This window comes from Ammodytes marinus (genome assembly GCF_949987685.1).
Source record: "Ammodytes marinus genome assembly, chromosome: 5".
NCBI classification, from domain to species: Eukaryota; Metazoa; Chordata; class Actinopteri; order Uranoscopiformes; family Ammodytidae; genus Ammodytes; species Ammodytes marinus.
In genome coordinates, this window is record NC_137234.1 from 11,973,037 (window position 1) to 11,993,334 (window position 20,298).

Below are 20,298 nucleotides of genomic sequence, written 5' to 3' on the forward strand. Positions count from 1 at the left end.
CCCGCATTAAATGATCCTCTTGTAATGAACTCACCGACTCGACAGCGGAGAGCAAGCAGCGTGTTTGTAGGCTAACACCGGAAGGAGACATGTGTTCACAATGAAAACACACGTGATGCGCCAAGAAAACGCATTTATGTCTGCTAATTATTTGTTCCATGAAAGCTGTACACATTACATGCTACAGGCTAATCATTTGGGCTTCCTTTAGCTTCATTCTAAAGAGGGAATAATTCACAACTGCCGGTCAACTGAAGTTATTTAAATACTTCACAGGCCAAATACATCCATAGTTCCCAAAGGAAATGTACATATTTAATATACCCTCAATTTAATAAAACAATGACTGACATTATCAATCTCTGCTCAAAGAGAAATTATAGAATAGAAATGTGGCTTGTTTCTAAACTGTTTTACACAGTAACCTCATTTTGGAAAATTGCACTTAAAGAACACTTTCAAATGATGAGGAAATTGACAAAACTATCTTTCTTTAATAGTTGAGATGGTCCTGATGAAAAAAAGCTGCACCTAAAACCTCCAATGATATTTTGTGGCGAAGTACCCCATTCATTTTTAATATAAAGCAGATTCTAAATAAAGAATAAAAAAAATAACACAACACAGACACAGGGATATCACAGAAATTATAGTCTTGTAATTCAATGTATTCACATTACAACATCCACATGGTTCAGTTTGTGACAACTTCTAATGATCTTCAAATATATTCACTGTATGATACATAATACCAATATAGGCACTTCCAGTAAGTCTGGCAATATTGAAGCTACAGTATAGTGTCTAAATTACAAAATGGTAAAAATAAATAATGTATATCTAAAAGAGTTTTTGTAGTTTTAAAATGTCTTTACTGTACAGCATATATGTATATTGTACAAAATGGAGCATCAACCTGCAAGAAAATTACTATTATTATATTTTTTTTAACTTTTCACAAATACTGTGTATGTTGACATATTCGTCTTTGTGTATTACATGTGGTATAAGTGCAAGTTACTAGTGTGAAGAAAAAGCAATTATTTAACCATGTTTCAACTATATAAAAATACTAATTTCTCTTTTTTTCATCATTTTAAAGCTTGTTTGGTTCCCATGGTTACAATTATGCTACACGTGTGGATAAGTATGACACTAAAATAAAACCAATTAAGATGTGAAAAATACACTATCAAAACTGATCTACTCAACCAGCTCAAATGCAAGTACAGACTCAAGAAGGATGTGACAAGGGGCAAAATGCATACATAATCCACTCAAAAAAAAATTGCTCACTAGTATACTAACTTAGTGAACAGATCCCATCCCCCTTAAAGACAAGGGACCATGTGTGATGAATGCTGCTGTTACCAGTGAGGAGTGACCTGCCGGCTAAGTCATTGGCGGATCAAAAAGGAAGCACAAGGAAAAATATTCTATATGACCCTCAGCCAATAACAATTTCATCTGAGTATCTGAGAATAATTGAAGAAACTACTGGCTGCATCATTTACCCACCTCTACTTGTATGTAAAATTAGCACCACCCTCTCTTCTCAACAGTAGAAGCTATAGCCAAATACAGGTTAGGGTCACATTAAATGGAATAATTCAAATAGACATAGACACAGACACACACACTAACTTGCTCACTCACACACACTCTGTCTTTACTATATTTGAATATATTCACAAAGCCAGTGCTTTGGAGAGTTTCAGTTTATGTTATTATGTAATTCTACAACCTGGAAACTACAAATGGATGCAACATCATCCCATTGAATGATGACAAATTATAAAAAGCGCCTTCTTTTCTCATTCTGGACCACTTTAGTAGTATATATAATTATATTGCATTGAATAACTTCCCCATATAACATTGTTGATGTCTCATCAGTTATTATGAACCGTTATTATGAACAAGGCCTATAAGGGATGACTTGCAGGCAACGTACAGAAAACAGCAGGTGTGTTGTTTATAATATACAATGTTTAAGGCAACAACATGGGCATTAGAGGCAAAACAAAAATAATGAATGTTGTTCTGATTTAGTGATAGGACTGTGTGTTACTTGACTGTGTGTCTTTCCCCTCTCTGACCAGTGAGGCAAGCAATTATCCTCAACTGGTGTGCCCTAAGCTGCAGTCCCAGATTCAGATGTGCATGTAGGTCATAAGAACTGGACAAGATTAGCAGTGGGTGATTCATTACATATTGCCTCACTGCACGTATGTGTGACACAAAGTTGACCTGCAAAGTCAGTGTAGCAGGGCACTTTACTTTTTCAGCAAAATATCTACTTAGGGGTCTGTCAAACATGTTTTCTATGTAAATGTGAAATTATTAAAGCAAAGGAATTATTTTGCATCCTACTCAAGGTACTGTAGCATTTGAAATGTAATTGTTCTACCTCATTGCTATATTTCTCAGATGAAAGTCATGTGATCGAATGTGAGTGAAGTCTTCAATTCTCTCTCTTGTTGCAACCATGTCATGTTTTCATGTAATCACGTTGGGTTACTGATTGCATTTATTTTCCAAAAAAGCAATGGCCCACACAACTCACATGGACTAAATGTGAGTGACAGAACACTGGGTAAGAGTGAAACACACACTACTTCCATCACTGTCATCTTGGCCATTACTGAAAAGTCTACTTTACAGGGTTGTTCAACTGTCACATAAAGTTCAGCATTGTTCTGAGCCTTGTATAAACATTTTATCAAACTAGCTTACTATCCCTGCATTTGTTATCACGGTCCTCACGGGTGGTACACATGTTGACTTCATATATGTTAACTGTTGATGGTTTCCTGAGGGTTAAAGGTCAGTATCATTTGCAGGTATTTACATCATGAGGACCGTCTGATACATCACACTCTGAGTCCAAACACAGTCAGATAGTCATCAATTGAAAGATGGAAACTGTATTTCTTAGTCTACTTATGCAAATGGATTTTTTTTTGTTGGTTAAAGAGAGGATACTTTCTTCTTCGTTATAATGTAATGTATGGTTAACTGTGTGTGTGTGTGTGTGTGTGTGTGTGTGTGTGTGTGTCTGCTGTTTTTGACCTTATATTCTCCTAACACTTTGGTTCTGTGTATGTTCTGTGTACTGTGCATTCCATTTTTTGGCCTTCAACCCACTATTGCTTTGTCAGTGAAGGCCTCTAGACTACAACATTTGAAACCCTTTAATGACTATAATTACCTTGGAATAGAAATCCGGAGATGGCACATACAACCTGTGATCTGCTGAATTTATCATTTATGTCCTTTGCAGAAATATTGTGCATTTGAGTGTACTGCTTTAAACACGCAGATGTACACAAACACACAAACACACACATATACCGACCACACACACACACACACATATAGACAGAGTGTGAGGAGCATCACGTCTCCTTCCTTAAATTAAAGGTACAAAGTATTTAATTTGGCAGCAAATGTAGAACATAAAATGTATAATTGTTTGATTTCATACGCTAAAGCCTATGGAAGAGTGATTAATTTTGGCAGACGTTTGAAAGGAAGAAAGATACGCCGATGTTCCTCATTTGATTGACTCCCTTTATAATCCATATATAGAAAAAAAAACATATTATGGCCCGTGTGAGACCTCAAAAAACTCTTGCTAAAATTGAAAACACAAGTACAAGTAACTGTGATGTCTTATATATAATTGCATTCAGAAAATAATTATGTATAAATTGGCAGCAAATGTCTGCAGTCCTGTGTTACCACATTGGGTTGAGGTCTGTGCAAGCAGTCTTCCTCTTCTCTTGACAGTAGCAAAAGAGTCTGTATCCCAAAGTACACAAATAGTCCATGTATTGCAATTTTTGAAATATCCCTTTAAATGTTTGGTGAAACCACATATTCAGATAAAATGTGTAAATGCACAAAATTTCCCACCCTGTTTTTTTCGTGTGTTTTTTTTCTCTCTTCGTATAGGCACACATTTTCCCAAACATCTACAGTGTTGTGTCTAAGTGATGTGCTGGCAAAAAAAAACAGGAGTCAGTTGATAATAAGAAAACAAGAAATACTTCTTCTTCACGTCCTTGCCCTGACAGACTCCATTATTTTGCCATTGGGCTGTTTTCACTGTGGGTCCCCCTCCACTAGTTCCTCTGGTGGTTCAGAGTCTTCCTGAGGAGACACAGGCCACTCTACCTCTCCCTCCTCTGGATCCTCTCCCTCCACCAGCTCCTCTCTGCTGCCTGGCTCCTCCTCCTCCTCGTGAATGGCCAGGATTGGCTCAGCTACATTGTTTAAATGGGCGGACTCGGCCTGACCCTGGCCCTGTTTGGGAGCCTCCTCCGCTATCACCTTCTTCCACATCTCGTGGTTCTCCATCAAGTGATGGGTGATCTGGCAGAACACTTTCCTCCTCTTCCTGGAAGCTGCTTCCTCTGTTAAAAAAAAGTTTTTTTTTAATTTATTTAAAGGTGCTACGGGGAACTGGGAATGTCTTGCATATATCAGAACTGACAATGGAAAATGTTGACTTTGTTTTTGAAAGAAGACCATCAGGGTGCAAGGTATTCTATTTTGATCTAGTTTTTCCCTAATGCCTTTGTCATGGGTATGCTCACCCAGGAACTACAGTTGGCGTAGTAAAAATACTACCGCTTTTGTCAAAAGAGGGTGCAAGAATGAACACAAACCGAAAATTCCTTGGAGCACCTTTCAAAATGTCATTAAAAACGTTCCTCCTTCTATGCCCGGACTTACAATTAACCCATGGTTTTGTGTTTGACAGGGGTTGCACTATTATATACAAAAGCAGTTCCAAGTGCCTCCACCAGTGTCACTCACCAATTTTATAGCCATTTAAGCTATATCCCTATTTCCCTGTTATTCTGCTCATCAAACTAAAAGTAGTAAATACATTATTGATGGTGTGCAAACAAAACTTTTCCCAATAACCAGTGTCAGATACTGGTATTGTGTCACGTATCTTAGAGACAAGATTTTTAATGGATTTCTTTTTCCATTTAGTTTTTTTTACAATCACCTTATCCTTACTATTGTCTGTTTTAGATTGAGAAATCGCAGGAGGACTTCGCATTCATTGAATGTGTATTTTTTTATTTGGAATAAATATGAAAGTTGGAGGGGATGATGACAATGTTGCATAACAATAGAAACTCTCTGAAAACATCACTTCCCTCTGGCTTTCCCAGGAGTTAACATTAGATTCTAAATTCTGATTAGTGGCTTTGTAATCCAATGCTGAGGCTGGATGTATTTCTAAGATACAACATGCTCTACTTTACTTCCTATTGTTCAGTAGAGAAACCATTGTTTAATGTGATTATTAAAAAAAATGGTGAATGTCAGGCAATACATCACATTGTATAATCAAATTTACAGAAAGTAATAATAAATGGTAAACTAACCGCAACATTTTTATACAAAACCGGCCACATGTTCTCACTCGTGCCTCTACTTTAGGTTTATAGCTTTATTTCAAACTGTAATGCTTACGTGATGCTTCTGATCCGGTGGAGGTGTCATCCCCTGCAGTATCTTCCTCCTCCTCATCTTCCTCTGTCTCGTTCTCTGTGCTCTCTGGCTCCTCTGCCTCTGGGTTAGGCTCCACCCATCGCCCAGGTATGAGGCTGGCTGAGTCGTAGGAGTTGCACAGTGGCCCCACGATGTGTGTGATGAAGGATTCCTGGAGTTTGGCCAGCTGTGGTGCTGCCCGGTCCATGAAGGGGCTCACGGGAAGACCCAGGCTGGACTCCTCATCTCCCTAAATACAGCGTAACCCACATTAGTGCTCAAATTCTCATCAGCTGAATGAAAGCCAAGACATCGCATGATTCACATTTCTCTCCAAACACAGTATAACAAAAAACAGAGTCATTCAGGCACAGGAATAGACCAGTAGTCCTAAAGCCAGACAGCCTGACAATCAATGACTGCTTTACACCTAGCATGGATTTGTTCCCCTAAGGCAGTGGTGTCAAACATACGGCCCGCGGGCCGGATGCGGCCCGCGAGATGATTTAATCCGGCCCGCGACTTGTAGAGCACACATTTATGAGCATTTCAAAAAAAAAAGTAAGTCTCTAGCCCATTCCTGTGAGGAGATATGAATTTTTAAAGAAATAACCAAAATGCTCACTCCAGCCGCTAGGGGGCAGCCTAAATAAAAAAAAAGCACATTTTAGCAACGTGGGAAATGGTAAATGGCAATCTTGCTTCACCGCTATTAATGTTTCCTCCAGTGCTTTATGGCAAAGTAAAAACCAAAAAAATAAAAAATGAATAAAACAATTTTTATTTTTAGTGCTGAACAATTAATGTACTAGCAAGCGCGATGTGTCCGCGGCTCTGCACGTGCGAAACGAGCAGGAGCATGCTAGTGTAGGCCTACAAGATTTATTTCCTAATTTTCCATGCTGCTTTATTTTTATGTTTTAAATTGGGAAAAACGAATTCCAAAACAACCAATAACCTCTGTATTTAAAAATAAATCAAAACAGTAGAAGTTGCACTTTTATTAAATTTTATTTTGTACTGTCTGCATGTTTGCACAAAATGTGTCCCTGTACATATAGTAAACAAAATTGGACAACTGTAACGTCAGTGCCTGTTGTATTTGTGTATTCAAATAAACAGTTGTTTATTTCATTAGTGCATATTGGCATCTTTGAGCAAAATACCCCCCAAATTTTTGCTGCGGCGCTGCGCGCCGCACCTCCTATTCCCATGGCCAGCAGCAACCTTTACTAAGACATTTCCTGGGGGGTACAGAGATCCCTTGTGATCCGTGATAATGTAGGTTACAAATGTAGACTGAGTGATAAAGCATATTACTGAAAAACAAAGCTAGAGATTTGGAGTTGATGTACGTTATTTTGCCATTATTGTACTGGTCCGGCCCACTTGAGATCAGAGAGGCTGTATGTGGCCCTCGAACCAAAATGAGTTTGACACCCCTGCCCTAAGGCCATTACGAGAACTCTGTGGAAAAAACAACTATGAACTCCATAAAATAAAGTGTTGACAACAATATGCTGTTTGGTTGTAGGTGACATCAATGCATCTTGTATTTGAAATTAGTCATAAGCGTCAATGAATGTCTTTTACACAAATGCCTAAATTATATAATGGGAGGGCTCAGGGGCAGCAGCATGTGTGTTGTCTATATGACATCTGTATGAATGGGAACTAACAGACATAGCCCGGTTTCCTGGTTGCCTCGGTAACCGACTCCAAGTTTCATCCCTTGCACTATACAGTAGAACGCCTTTGTTCGTGCAGACCAGCGAGCTGCAAATGTGAAGCACATTGGGAGTCTTCCATTAGCAACCTGATGGAATCTGACAGGTGAGCGGATAAGTAAGTCAGTAAAACAAGCTCAAATAAATCAATCTATTTGGTTGTCCCATTATTGCCCCTATTATGTTTCTGAAAAGTGTCCTTGGGTTCCATGAAAGGCATGTATGTGTATCCATGTGTGTGTGTCCGTGTGTGTGCGTGTGCGTGTGCGTGTGTGTGTGTGTGTGTGTGTGTGTGTGTGTGTGTGTGTGTGTGTGTGTGTGTGTGTGTGTGTGTGTGTGTGTGTGTGTGTGTGTCTTTGGATTCTCTTTGGATTCTCTTTGGATTCTCGCCCGAACATGTATTGAATAGAGAAGGAGTTGTATCGCTTTGCTGGATTTTTTTCAAGGTTGTTGGTTTCTCAGGCCCGTCATTGTACCAGAACTAAATGGCAGTTGCCCGGGCACCCCCCTTACGTTACCACATCCAGAAGTACTAGGACTATTGTCACTGAAGAACATTTCTCCGACGGGCCTGCAGCACTCTGAAATTCCCCACATAGACCCTTGGAGTGGCTTGTAAACAAGGTAGTTGTGTCACCCAATTTAAGTAGCAGGCTACATACTGTAAGGGTTTGAGCCTGACCCAGAGGCAATTAGCAGAAATTAGCAGCCCTTCCCTGCCAATGTGACATTAGGCTAAAGGCTTGACTAGTTTTTGTTTGTTGCAGCAGCAGAGTATACTCGGTGGCCACTTTGTGTGGTACATCTGCGCATTCCAATTTAACTGCCTGAACATAAAGTCTACATTTGAAGTATAAAATGCTCAGTTTTTGTCATAGGGAACTTAATAAAATTATTTGTTTTAAGCATTGAAGTTGTAATTACTGGTGCTGTTTTACTGGACTGCATTATGCATATTTAGTCTAGCTGAACACTACCTCTATGGCCTCGATTGAGTTTTTGCATTTCTGACAATGTCAATAAAAACTGTACAGCTTTATCAACATGCAGAGCTGTTGTGTGGAATTGCAGTAGATTGTATTAAAAATTAGGCCATGATTACACATGATTTTTCTTTACTAGCATAAAGCGAAACATAGGCATGTTAATCATTAGCCTATTTTTACTGTAAAAACTACTAAAACACCTCTACTGATACATGAATCTTAAAGTGTGTGTGTGTGTGTGTGTGTGTGTGTGTGTGTGTGTGTGTGTGTGTGTGTGACACTTTAAGTAATGATGTTAAGGTTTATGCTAAATCCATGGTTTAGGATAGGGATGTAGTTGTGGTGCATCAGGGACAGTCCACACACCTGTTCATAGAACTCATTGACAATGCCCTCCGTCCACTGCAGGTGAAGGTCCTTGTGCTTGAGAGGCCCGTTGATGTCAGCCAGTTTAATGCACATCTGGCACACCAGCAACCTGTCATTCTCGTTTGTCCAATCGATACCTGTGGATGGATCATCACCCACCTATAGGGGATCAACAAACAGATATGTTGATGTTTAACATTTTCAAAGATGTTGACAGACATAGCATGCGGTATATGAAGACATAATGTAAATGTCAGGCTATTGATCTGCTGTTCAAAGATTGTGGATTCATATTCATGTCTAAAGGTTTTACTAATCATAGACAAGACTCACAGCAACTCTGTGTTGCACTGCGGATGAGAAGATAAAAGCAATAAGAAGTTACGAACTTTCAAATGTCCCTTTTACCTGTTTAATGAGGTACATTAGCACTTAGCATAATATTGAGAGGTTACAATCATATGCTTCAAATAAGTGATGAGCTCTTACAAGTTCTTCTCTGAAAGAAACCAGTGAAATTTCTGATTAATAACATTTCTATGGACCTGGCAACACTTACACCAAATCTCAACACAGTTTCATTTTTTTAAACTTGGATTAATCTCAACATAGTTTAAATTCATTTTTCATTTCTAGGTAGTATACTTAATGAAATTCATATGTTGAGAAGAAGGACGACTGACTCCCAGAGTCTTAACATTCTGACCTAATAACTCAGAAAGCTGAAGAGATCAGGTGCAAAACTTGATGGGTACTTCACAGAAAGCGCATTTGCTTCCAAGAAGAGCAGAGCCGAGCAGGGTGCACTGCAGTGTGAGAAATTGCTCTTACTGTTGTGACCCAGCCAGCAAGCTCAGAGCTGGCTGACAGGCCCTGGCCATCAAGCACCACCACTGTACTAATACTCACAATGGAAAATCCCAAGGACCTCAAATCTAAAGCCAACATTCTGTTTGCACTTAAAGCAGTAAGTGGAAAGCTGCGGGGCGCTTTGTGTTGTTGACTTGTGCTGAATGTACTGCAAGTGCTGCAATGTTCTGCGCAAATAGACATGTTCCTTGAAAACCACTGGATATTTTCCATTCAATAGAACTTTTCTTTTCAATATTATTAAAACTGAGGTCAACCTTAAATGACAATATCTTTATAAACCTTATAAACCTTTCAGTTTATATTGGAGGATTGGATTTGGAAAATCCCAAACCTCTAAAATTTGCTTAAAGGTGCTGGAAGCGGAATGGTTCTTTTAGCTAACTTCCTGTCAGTTACTGCAGTTAGCAGTCCCCACGCTCGTCCTTACGTCACCACATTAATGCACTGTGGTCTTCAATCAGCGAGTTATCTAGCACCATCTCAGATAAATAATTGTGATAAAACATGATAAAAACCATCAAAACAGACATTGAGACCATGAGTGAGACGGGTGTCGGTTTGTAGCGTTCTCTCTTGTGATTGGATATTAATTTCGAGATCCGACAAAAAGTTTATTTGCCGATTACATGCAGAGCAGCTGACTGAGAGATCAGCTTTATGAAACGCGCACATTATGTAAGTGATCACTGTATGAATAAAGAACGATTTAACACTTATATTAACATAAATAAATCACTTACTTTAAGTTACAGGAAAATAAACAATTCAGGGGCTTTGATGTTGTCAAATCGACATTTTCAATGGATTTAACGCTTCATATCTAGCGTGCATATTTAATTTTCAATAGTTAATGTCAAACAATTGTTTTGTTTTTTAGACCTACCTTGGCATTGAACTCAGCTAGGAAGTCAAAGTGCTTCTTCAGGTCAGTGGCCAGTATTGCCTCAATGACCAAAAAACGGAAACGCTTAAACTCCACGTGGTCCAGGTTGACCAGGAAGTTGTACTCTGGCCGTGACATGAAGAGGTTCCAGGCTGAGGCAGCGTGGTGGTTTTCCAGAACCGATCGATCGTTGTAGAGCACCGCCTGTAAACACACAAACACTTAACATTTACATACACAAATTACATACACGTAAATGCCTAAATATGAATTCAGAAATCATACATCATCACATACAGTACCAATAACAGAGAGACTGAATCATGATGTGGGTGAACCACTATACTACTTTGCTTCTCTCTGATTGAGAGGCAATACTTTCAGTATAATAACTGTATGTCTAGACATGCAGTGAATGCAATTTACAGCTTCACAACATTACAAATCCAACCTCGACACCTGTCAATTTTGGACACACAATGTGAGAGCTAACAGGTAATTGTCTGAATACACAGTCAATGACTCGCTTCATCTTTGCCAGTGCAGTTTGGCAGTGGAATACAAAAGTGCAAGAAAATCACCAATGAAATGATAGACTCTATTGATTACAGAGAATGATTGTGTAGCGAGAGTACCTGTGGGGCGCTGGTGGCCACGAGGAAAGCATTGGTCCGCCCAGGGTGGTCGTAGTCGTGCATTGCGGCAGCAACATAAAGTGCCATGAGCTCCAAAGCAGGTATGAGGCCGGACAGGCAGCCATAGCCATCTTCTGACACAGTGTAGGTCTTTGAGACCAGGTAGCCCATATGACTGTGCGTTATTCCACTGTCAGAGTCTAGCCACGGGGGAAGGGACAAAGTAAGGATGGTTAAGAGCAGAGTGGCAGAATTTACACCAACCTTAATACTGTACTTCCATATGCACACATACACTGACACACACACACACTGACACACACACACACACACACACACACACACACACACACACACACGCACACACACACACACACACACACACACACACACACACACACGCTTGAACATTCAAATCCACTTATATGTGGATCAAAGGGATGGCCCTAGTAAGGCATACAAATGAGGTTATGGAAATGTGGGTGAGAGAACTCTAATCTTCCTGCAATTTCATGCTGTTCCAGACTTCAAATAGTGTTTGGTACGTAAATGAAAGTGCCAAAAGCCTGGGAACGATAAGACAGACTGTGAGTGGGATAAGAACACACACACTCCTTCAGGTTTGATGTACTGACATTAATGGGATGGCTCACAGGAGAAAGGCTGCAGGCAGAAGGAATAAATAAATAAATAAAAAGTCTGGCCTATATATAGAAAGTATTTTTCTTCAACCTAACTTGATGTTCTCAACTTCAAACATGCTTTCACATACACGCCAGCTCCCCCACCAGGACATGCAAATGTCTGCATGCATGTACTGACACACACACCTGAGTCACTGGCAGAGCCATGGTCAGTAATGAGGCTGGGCAGACCAGGTACAGCCTGCGTAGTGAGGTACCAGACCGCATGAAGCACATCTGTGGCATGGACCCTGTTGTGATCTGGATTGGGAAGGTAAAAAACAGGTCTGTTCAGTGTGTGCCATTTTTTTTCTCCACCAGGATGCACTGTTGGGCTGCTTGTGTTTCTTGTAGCAACATGACGGCTCCTATATGACTAGGAATTGAACAAAAAAAATTCGGTATGACATTTCCCTCTAGTGGCAGGTATCATTATTGCAGCTGCAAACATTATTTTAGGAAACACTGAGGTGAAATTAAAACTGTAAGAGGGAGAGAGATGTTCAAGCTTACATGGTATGTCTCTGTACCCATTCTCAAGGGCGTGGAAGTAGTTCATGAATTCTTTGACAGGAATCTTGAAGGTCTCAAACAGGCCAGTGTCTTCAAAGAGCCTGTAGGAGACCTGGAAGACAAAGATAAAATAGTCAGATAGTGTATGAACATTTCGATTGCTAGGCTTGGATAATCAACACATCACATTTGAGAGGGAAACAATAGCGAGACAAATAATCATAACCAATGCATATGGTTAGGTGTGTTTTAGTATAAAGAATTATGAAATTATATTTAAGTCTACTCAATGATGAATGCAATGACAAATAATGTAACGTAGTCTTTTGGCACATTACTATTCCACTCGAGCATTTTTTCTCTGAAATGTCGTCCTAATCCTAATCAATAGATGTATTGACACTCTGACTGACCTCTGAGCATTGGTGCTCTCAGATGTGCTCACCTGACTGAGGATCCGCCCACATTTCCCATTGGTCTTCTCCATCATAGTGAAGATGGGGAAGTTCCAATTGTTTAGCTGACTCATCAAAGGATCTAAGTCCTCCATTAATAACGGCTCCGGAGCCAGAATTGGATTGTCCTGTACGAGTGACACGTGATGAAAAGTGTTAAGAGCAAATACAGATGCAACGTAATTCATGTATGTTCCAATATGATGTGGTGTGATCGTGCAATTATTGAGTTTCATTAACATAATGAAACTGTATTACTGGCATTACTTCAGCCATGCCTAACCTCAGGAGGTATTAGTGAGTGGAGGATGACATTCTGCACAGCGTTTTTTCCCTCCTCTGTGTCCTGCTCCGTATGTGCTACATCACTGCTATCACTGTGGTTGGCTTCGTGGGTGCTTTCATAGTCTGATGACACGCCCACTTGGTCCTCGGCTAGTAAGAGAAAAAAACAATAAAGAGATGTCACACTGCTGTTTCAAAATCAAATCTGCAGAGTTCTATTGGTTAATCCACTTTTCTCTCATTCTGGCTTGTTGGTTCTTTTCTGCATTTCTCAGAAAGAAAGTCATGCAAATTGTGAGTGTTCCTGTTCGTTAACATTGGCACATGTCTGTGTTGTGCTGCCTGCCACACACAGCTTACCACCAAACATATCTTGGAGGAGTGTGTCTGGTATCAGAAAAAACTGCAGTGTCTGCATTTTTCAAAGCTGGAATTTCTAACTGCTTGGCTGCTGAATATTAGTGCAAAATTGGGAATGTTTAAATAATTTTCTTTATCTGTGCCAGTAAGTGGACTTAGACCAAAAGCTGATGTTTAACCTTAAGCTGAAAATGATCCTGAAACCAGTGTCGTAGTCAGGATAGACATAAATCGAGAATAAGTCATGACCAATGCCAGTGTTTTGAGACCGAGACAAGAACAAGATCAATGTGAGTCCCACACTGCATGACACACTTATAATAAAATGTGGGACATGGGCCCTCCTCACATTGATCTGAAAGATCCAAAATAATACACCCATAACAAACTAAGATTCCTTTATTCCCCCTCTTTTAGCACATATTATATACATACTGTATGCGTATACAGTATGTATTAAGTGGCATCCCCGCAGGTGTGGTCTTAAACTTCAAATCCTCTTTGTCTGAAACTGATACGAGACTAAGTAAGAATGCTGAGATGATACTGTCTGAGACCTTAAAAAGTGGTCTTGAGAGAGTGCTTTGGAGTAGTAAAATACTGCCTAAAACTATCACGATTTGACATCACAATATCTAGGATAGCTGGGTTATGTATGGACAACCAAAGAGATAAATACAGTGATCCAGGCACATAACACAGTGGAACTATCTGCTTGCAAAAAATCTGTGACGCCAATACAAAATACCTGACTTAGAAGAAGTAATTTATGTGTTTGGGGTTTTATGCAGCTGTACCGTATAGGACATACAATTGGTTCCAATATCAGCACATTGTTAGACAGTCTTAAGGAGATAGACACTGTGATACTATACTCTATATGCCCATTGACACTCTTCTCTTCTTTTTTTTTTTTTTTTTTTTCTAAGATATTTTTTGGGCATTTTTATGCTTTAATGATAGTGCAGAGAGACAGAGGTGAAATGGGGCAGAGAGGGGAGTGACATGCACAGAACGACCGCGGGCAGGAATCGAACCCGGGTCTGCTGCTGGGCTCGGCCCGGGGGGAGACGCCCTACCAACTGAGCTAAGGGTGCCCCACTCTTCCTATGCTTCTTGGAGATAGTGGTGGATAATGATAGAGAGACAGGAGATTGATAGCATACCTGACCGTGGTATCCTGTCTCCCTTGTCTATGGAGCCCTCCCCATGGCTCAATCTGATGTATGGTCTCCCACAGCTGTAGACAAGAGGGGTTTGACAGGTTAGGGATAAAGTGCACAAAAGGGAAATGTTTCATTTAACTCCATAGCGTATGACATCCCCTGTTGCAATGCTATGATATGTGCAGCTGTTCTTTCGGCATCTTTCAAATTCGGCATATGTGTGTGTCAGATTCAATCAACTGCAATGAGGATTTCCGAGAAGAGCATGGTCAACCTTAATGCTAGAGATTAGATAACGAAAGACAGTGTTACATGTCCAAAAACAGATTGTTATCGAGGTGAATTTTAGCCAATGTCATTAACATCCAAGGGTGTATTGAAGTATTTGCTAATCTAATGCAAGATTAGGTTTTGTAGTTTTTCTTGGATGAGATTCAACTTAAACTATACTATACTGTGAGAAACGTTGTTGTTCATGATGTTGTGGATCCTCCATAGATTTTTTATTTGGGCAGAATACATTTTTAATAAAATAGGCCAGACCACCAAATCAACAGAACATGTTAAAATATAAAAAACACTGGACAAGTGCAGAATAGCACATGTGTGTGTTTCTCTGTAGGAAGCAAAATGTCTGTAGCTGCGCCAATGAATTGGGAATCATGCCATCATCTACATCTGTCTTTGATGTCTAACCAGTCGGCAGAAGTTGTCAAAAGGAAAAAAAAACTAATGGGATTCCTACTGTGCTGTCCCCACATGAAACAGACGTTGTGCAGATGCTCCGAGAAAATACCCATTAATGAACTTAATGAATGCGCACAATAGCACAATGCAATGAGAGAATAAACAACAAAACAAATTCGAAACAGTTGCCGGTGTACAGGCTCTGTTGTTAATGACTCATTGGAAATCAAGCCCTGCTCAGCCACTGGAACAGCTCAGTGCCAGCCACAATCTTAAGAGGCAAATGAAAATATCCCCATGTATTGACTGGCCTGTGAATCAAACCGCCAATGTGATCTCTTACGGAATGAGCTTTGAGCCGTCTCGCTCTGGTTAGTTAGCCGTGTGACACCATGGGGAGCCTCCTGAGCTGCTCTCAACAGCTTTTCCATGTTTCTCCACCGAGGCCTCTGTCAGGCTGCTAGGTGGTTCCAATTAAAATACCTCTCCCTAAATGTTGTAAAACCTGCCTTCTCAGGGCAGGAAATGCCTGCCGTTAGAGCATGGTGTCACAGGGAGCACAAAGGCCTGTAGTGTGTCTATCTCCTTCTGATAAATTGTTTCTTGAACACTTTCGAGGTGTACCCACCCTGCCTAATGGTCCTGAGGCCCCAACAAAGGGTGTTCTGTTGTGTTTGCATGGCCAGGTTGGACCACTGTGTCTAATGCCTAGCAGGTGTGGAATATAAAATAGTTTGATAGTTTGGCGGGCGAACAGTTAGTACATTATTGTCAGGGGGGTCTAGGCAGGCAGCAGCAGCAGCAGCAGCAGCAGCATCGTTTGGCTTAAAAGGTTTACTTTTAATGAAAGTTATAGAACTGGCAGACACTCATCCTATTCTGCTAATGCAGCAGAATGGCCCCAGCGACTGACATTGAGCCTTCAGCACAGAATGTAAATAAGAAGGCCGGCCCTTTTCACAGGAGTAATCTGTCGGTCGAGTTTCAAGAGACCCTGCTTTTATCGCAAAAAGCAGTGTAATGACAGTAATTTAACTTTCCCAGTGAGATATACCGACAGTACGAAGACAAAATACACACACCTGTCAAGGTTCTTTCATCCCCTTTTTCCTGGAAATTATGTTTTTATACGATGACTTTGTTTTGCCTAATACCTTTGGGAAATTTTCACTGCTGCCTCCAAATATGTCCAGTCAATGAAACATCCTTGACCCCATGGTATGGTTAGATTCAAACAAAAAATACACTTTGGTTCAGGTGAAGAAAAGATTATGGCTTTGGTAAACTATTGAAAAAGCAAACGCGTCCTGTCAGGTGCTGTTTAAAAAAAAAGTTTTAACCAAAACCCAATTATTTTCATCTAACCTTTACCAATAATGTGAGTGCCCAAACTTTGCCATCAAAACATGAATTCAACTTAATTTTTTACCAGCAGATAATGTCCTATTATTGCTAATTATCTTTTACATTTATGAATTAATAATCTGATCAAATTCCCAAATGGATTAAATTGCTATTTTAAATGACTTGTTTTGTGTGATGGACAGACCAACAAAAGTCGTGCATTCACTCTTACGGAAGACTCACAAAACAGCAAACATTCCCATAGGAGAAGCATTAAACTGTGATTTTATTGTTTCTATATCAAATGACTCTGATGATTAATCGATTGTCAACAGATTCATTTTCTGTTGATTGACCTATTAATAAATCAACATATCTTGTCAGCTTTGGATAGGTTCTGTAAAATCCATTTGTGTCTTTGCAGATACTTGTATTAAGTAAAATAAAAATCGCAATTCCTCATTATGGTTACATAAAACGTAATTAAGGTAGCATTGACCTTCCTTCAAACCCTATTAGTTGTAAATGAGCAGTGTTTAAACATAATTTGTAGGAGACAGGGTAGTTTTGAATTCTTTAAAGGACTAATCAAAGGCCAAAGGTCAAAATTGGGTTTCCTGCTTTTCCACATACAAATGAAGCCAAAGTGAATTATCAACAGTCAATTAGGAGTCTTTTCTCTGAAGTACAACATGACTCCTGTTCTAACCCACTCACTCACACACAAGCATCTTGGCATTCTCCAGTATAAAACCCTAATCAAGTTAATTATCCCGCAATAGGAAACACACTGTATAAATTGCAACATTGTCTGCTTTCTCTGAAAACAGCCGTGCTGCCTCTCCTCCTCCCCATGTTGCTTATCTTAATGTTTGGAGGCATGCAATAAGCTCCGACTGGCCTCTGCTCGCTCTCCTCTCGGCTGCAGTTCACTCCCCAGATTTTATACTCAAGCACTCACAGCAGGTTGACAGATTACCTTTGGTTCGAAGCCCAAACGGACAGTGTCCAAGCCACGATAAACACAGCAGCCATTATTTCTGCTTCCAGTAATCTACCTACTCTGGAGCCAGATGACGTGAAGAAGATAACAGTACAGTGGCCGGCGCTAAGGGAAATGGAAGGCATTCATTCGGCCTCTTTTTAACCAAGTCTGTACGATAAAAAAGAGACGATATTGTATAGCTTTGAAGTTTGGTGTTATTTCTCCTTAACACCGTACGTCACCGAGAGCTGACATGATGGAAAAAAGGGAGGGAGGCAAAAAAAGAAGCCTAATGTCCTAATTAAGATTGTACAGATTTGATGATGGAGCAGAGAGAAGGCAATTGAAGCCATGTGTTTCTCCCAACCTCTCCTCTGTTTGCACTCTCTCCTTCCCTCTTTTCTCCAACCATTTCTGCCTCTAAGATGTTAGTGATTTCCTATAACTGTAAATAAATGAATGTGTTTATCTATCTTCTATATATTTAAAGGGATACCATTGACAAATAACGGCTACAGTACTTAAATTATAAAAGCACTCTCATGTCCTTATCAAAACTTGAAATATTTTAGTTTAAGCCCACTTGGGGGATGATATGTTAGCAGCATGTTGCTTACTTGGAGACCAAACAAAAGCAAGTAGTAGGCAGGGGTCTGTTGAAGTGACTTTGCTCGACATTTAAGCCTTACCACCTCTCTTTTTCTTTTAAGGCATCTGGATAAGTGCCACATGCCTATAACAAAGTGTTACTCAGAAGAGAGCCCTCTCAGCTGCAGTAAACCAAACCCAGATAGGCTCTATGCTCTCCCAATTGTGTCTGCATAGCCCCTGCCAGAAGAAGCAGCTGTGACAGTGTGTGTGTGTGTGTGTGTGTGTGTGTGTGTGTGTGTGTGTGTGTGTGTGTGTGTGTGTGTGTGTGTGTGTGTGTGTGTGTGTGTGTGTGTGTGTGTGTGTGTGTGTGTGTGTGTGTGTGTGTGTGTGTGTGTGTGTGTGTGTGTTAATTGTGGTGTTCTGGTGACTGGGGGAGAGGCCCAGGTGTTTGTTTATACTCCCACCACCATAAGTGGCCATAGCTGCAGACAGCTGCTGGGCTTCAAGACCGGGCGACAGGTTTTTGTGTACAAGAGCTGCTCAGTGCTCCTAACATTTACAGTACTTGTTCAAGTATCACACTGTCTTTGAGCAAACAGACCCAAACAAGCCGCTGATGGATGCAGCCCACACAGTAGTTTAGAGAGCAATAAACAATATCATTTAGAACCAAAGGTGGAATAGAAAGTAGTAATCAGTTGTAGACCTTGGTGTTAGTTCTCCAGTATGTTACATTACATTTACGATATGGATCAAATGTAATGTAAGATCTATTACAGTTTTTCAAAAGAGGTGTAAAAGACAGATGAATTAATGTACGTAGTATATCATTATTATTTTTATGATGAGTAATACATACTATGATTTAATTTACATGTCAAAATGTTTTTGTTTCGTTACTATGATTTTTGAGGGTAGGCCAGGAAAACTCTGGACACAAGTGATATTAACTTTTGTGTTTGTATCATGTGTAATAAGCTATTTAAATGTTTTTCTCTGCATGTCCACATCCCATGTTGGATTGCATTTATTTTTTTCGTATTTGCATTCTTTTTCTTCTTGAGAATGTCAATGTTGTTATATATATATATATACATATACATATACATATACATATATATATATATATATATATATATATATATATATATATATACATATATACATATATATATATATATATATATATATATATATATATATATATATATACAGTAGATTATTTATGAGACAATGAATACAAATCAAACATTTGCCATGGCAGACACACAATGTAACAGTTATGTTGTCCATATACATAAAGATTCCTCCTTGTTTACACATTTTGTCTTATATATAATTATTCAGAAACTGATTCTTAATAAATAATTAAAAACTGAGAATTTGCCCAAAGAATGAGGAGGTGGGTGGGTCTTACTAACTAATCTTCAACTAAACCAATAAAAGGATTTATTTAAGTATGAGGATGTCAAATTTCACAAAGAGTTCTTTGAAAGAATGATTACTCTTGAAAGTGTATAGTCTTGGAACTTGGACACAGACACAAGTGCAAATTTGTCTGTAGAGTGTTAAGTGCTGTTCAATTATCTAAACGGAAACCTCAGAATGTGCTTTCTTAGTGGTCAGCAAAGAATGTCCGCAATGCCCACACTGATATGTGCAAAATGTGAAGGGAAACTCACACACAAAAACATAACACATGTATTCTTTTCAGATTTTGCCACCCAGGGATGACAAGACCTCCTTCCTCCATGCAGCTTGCACACATACTTATGTTCAGCCCAGATGATATATACACACACAAACAGATACAAACATTGTATTTCTGTATATAAAGTTAATAATTTGATAACACTAAACAATACACGGCTAAAAAAAAGTGCTTGCAACTCGAACAAAGGACCTCCAAAGTCTAGGATGTTTTCTCCCATTCAGCCATAAGAGAATTAATTAAGTTGGGGGCACTGTTGGCCACCATTCAAATTCCCCCAACAACATTTGAAGGGGTTATGGTCAAGGCCCTGCGCACGGAAACCGGGAACTTTTCTCCAAAAAACAATTTCTTTAAGGGTCTCGTTTGTGCATGGGGCAGAGTCAAACTGAAACAGGAAATGGCCTGCCTCAACTTCCAGCTTTTTTTTGCAATGACCGCATTTAAGCAAACTATTGTCTAAAATATCACTGTACATTGTAAGACTTTGGATTTCTACTTTATGGTTTGGCCCCTTTATTCCAATTATGG

The 20,298-nt window shown here is 39.6% G+C and overlaps 1 protein-coding gene across 1 annotated transcript in view; it reads right to left on the bottom strand.

The window, feature by feature from the left end:
- Window positions 1-647: 647 nt before the first annotated feature.
- The window catches only part of LOC307250853 (cGMP-inhibited 3',5'-cyclic phosphodiesterase 3A-like), a 69,972-nt gene continuing 50,321 nt past the window's right edge, over window positions 648-20,298 (bottom strand). The window contains exons 5-14 of the mRNA XM_080028108.1: window positions 14,450-14,523; window positions 12,922-13,073; window positions 12,629-12,766; window positions 12,184-12,295; window positions 11,818-11,931; window positions 10,988-11,187; window positions 10,353-10,556; window positions 8,594-8,755; window positions 5,497-5,764; window positions 648-4,418 (exon numbers count right to left, since the gene is read on the bottom strand). Of these exons, the coding sequence (XP_079884234.1) occupies window positions 4,108-4,418; window positions 5,497-5,764; window positions 8,594-8,755; window positions 10,353-10,556; window positions 10,988-11,187; window positions 11,818-11,931; window positions 12,184-12,295; window positions 12,629-12,766; window positions 12,922-13,073; window positions 14,450-14,523 (1,735 nt within the window). The 3' untranslated portion in view covers window positions 648-4,107. The remainder of the gene's footprint in view (window positions 4,419-5,496; window positions 5,765-8,593; window positions 8,756-10,352; window positions 10,557-10,987; window positions 11,188-11,817; window positions 11,932-12,183; window positions 12,296-12,628; window positions 12,767-12,921; window positions 13,074-14,449; window positions 14,524-20,298) is intronic.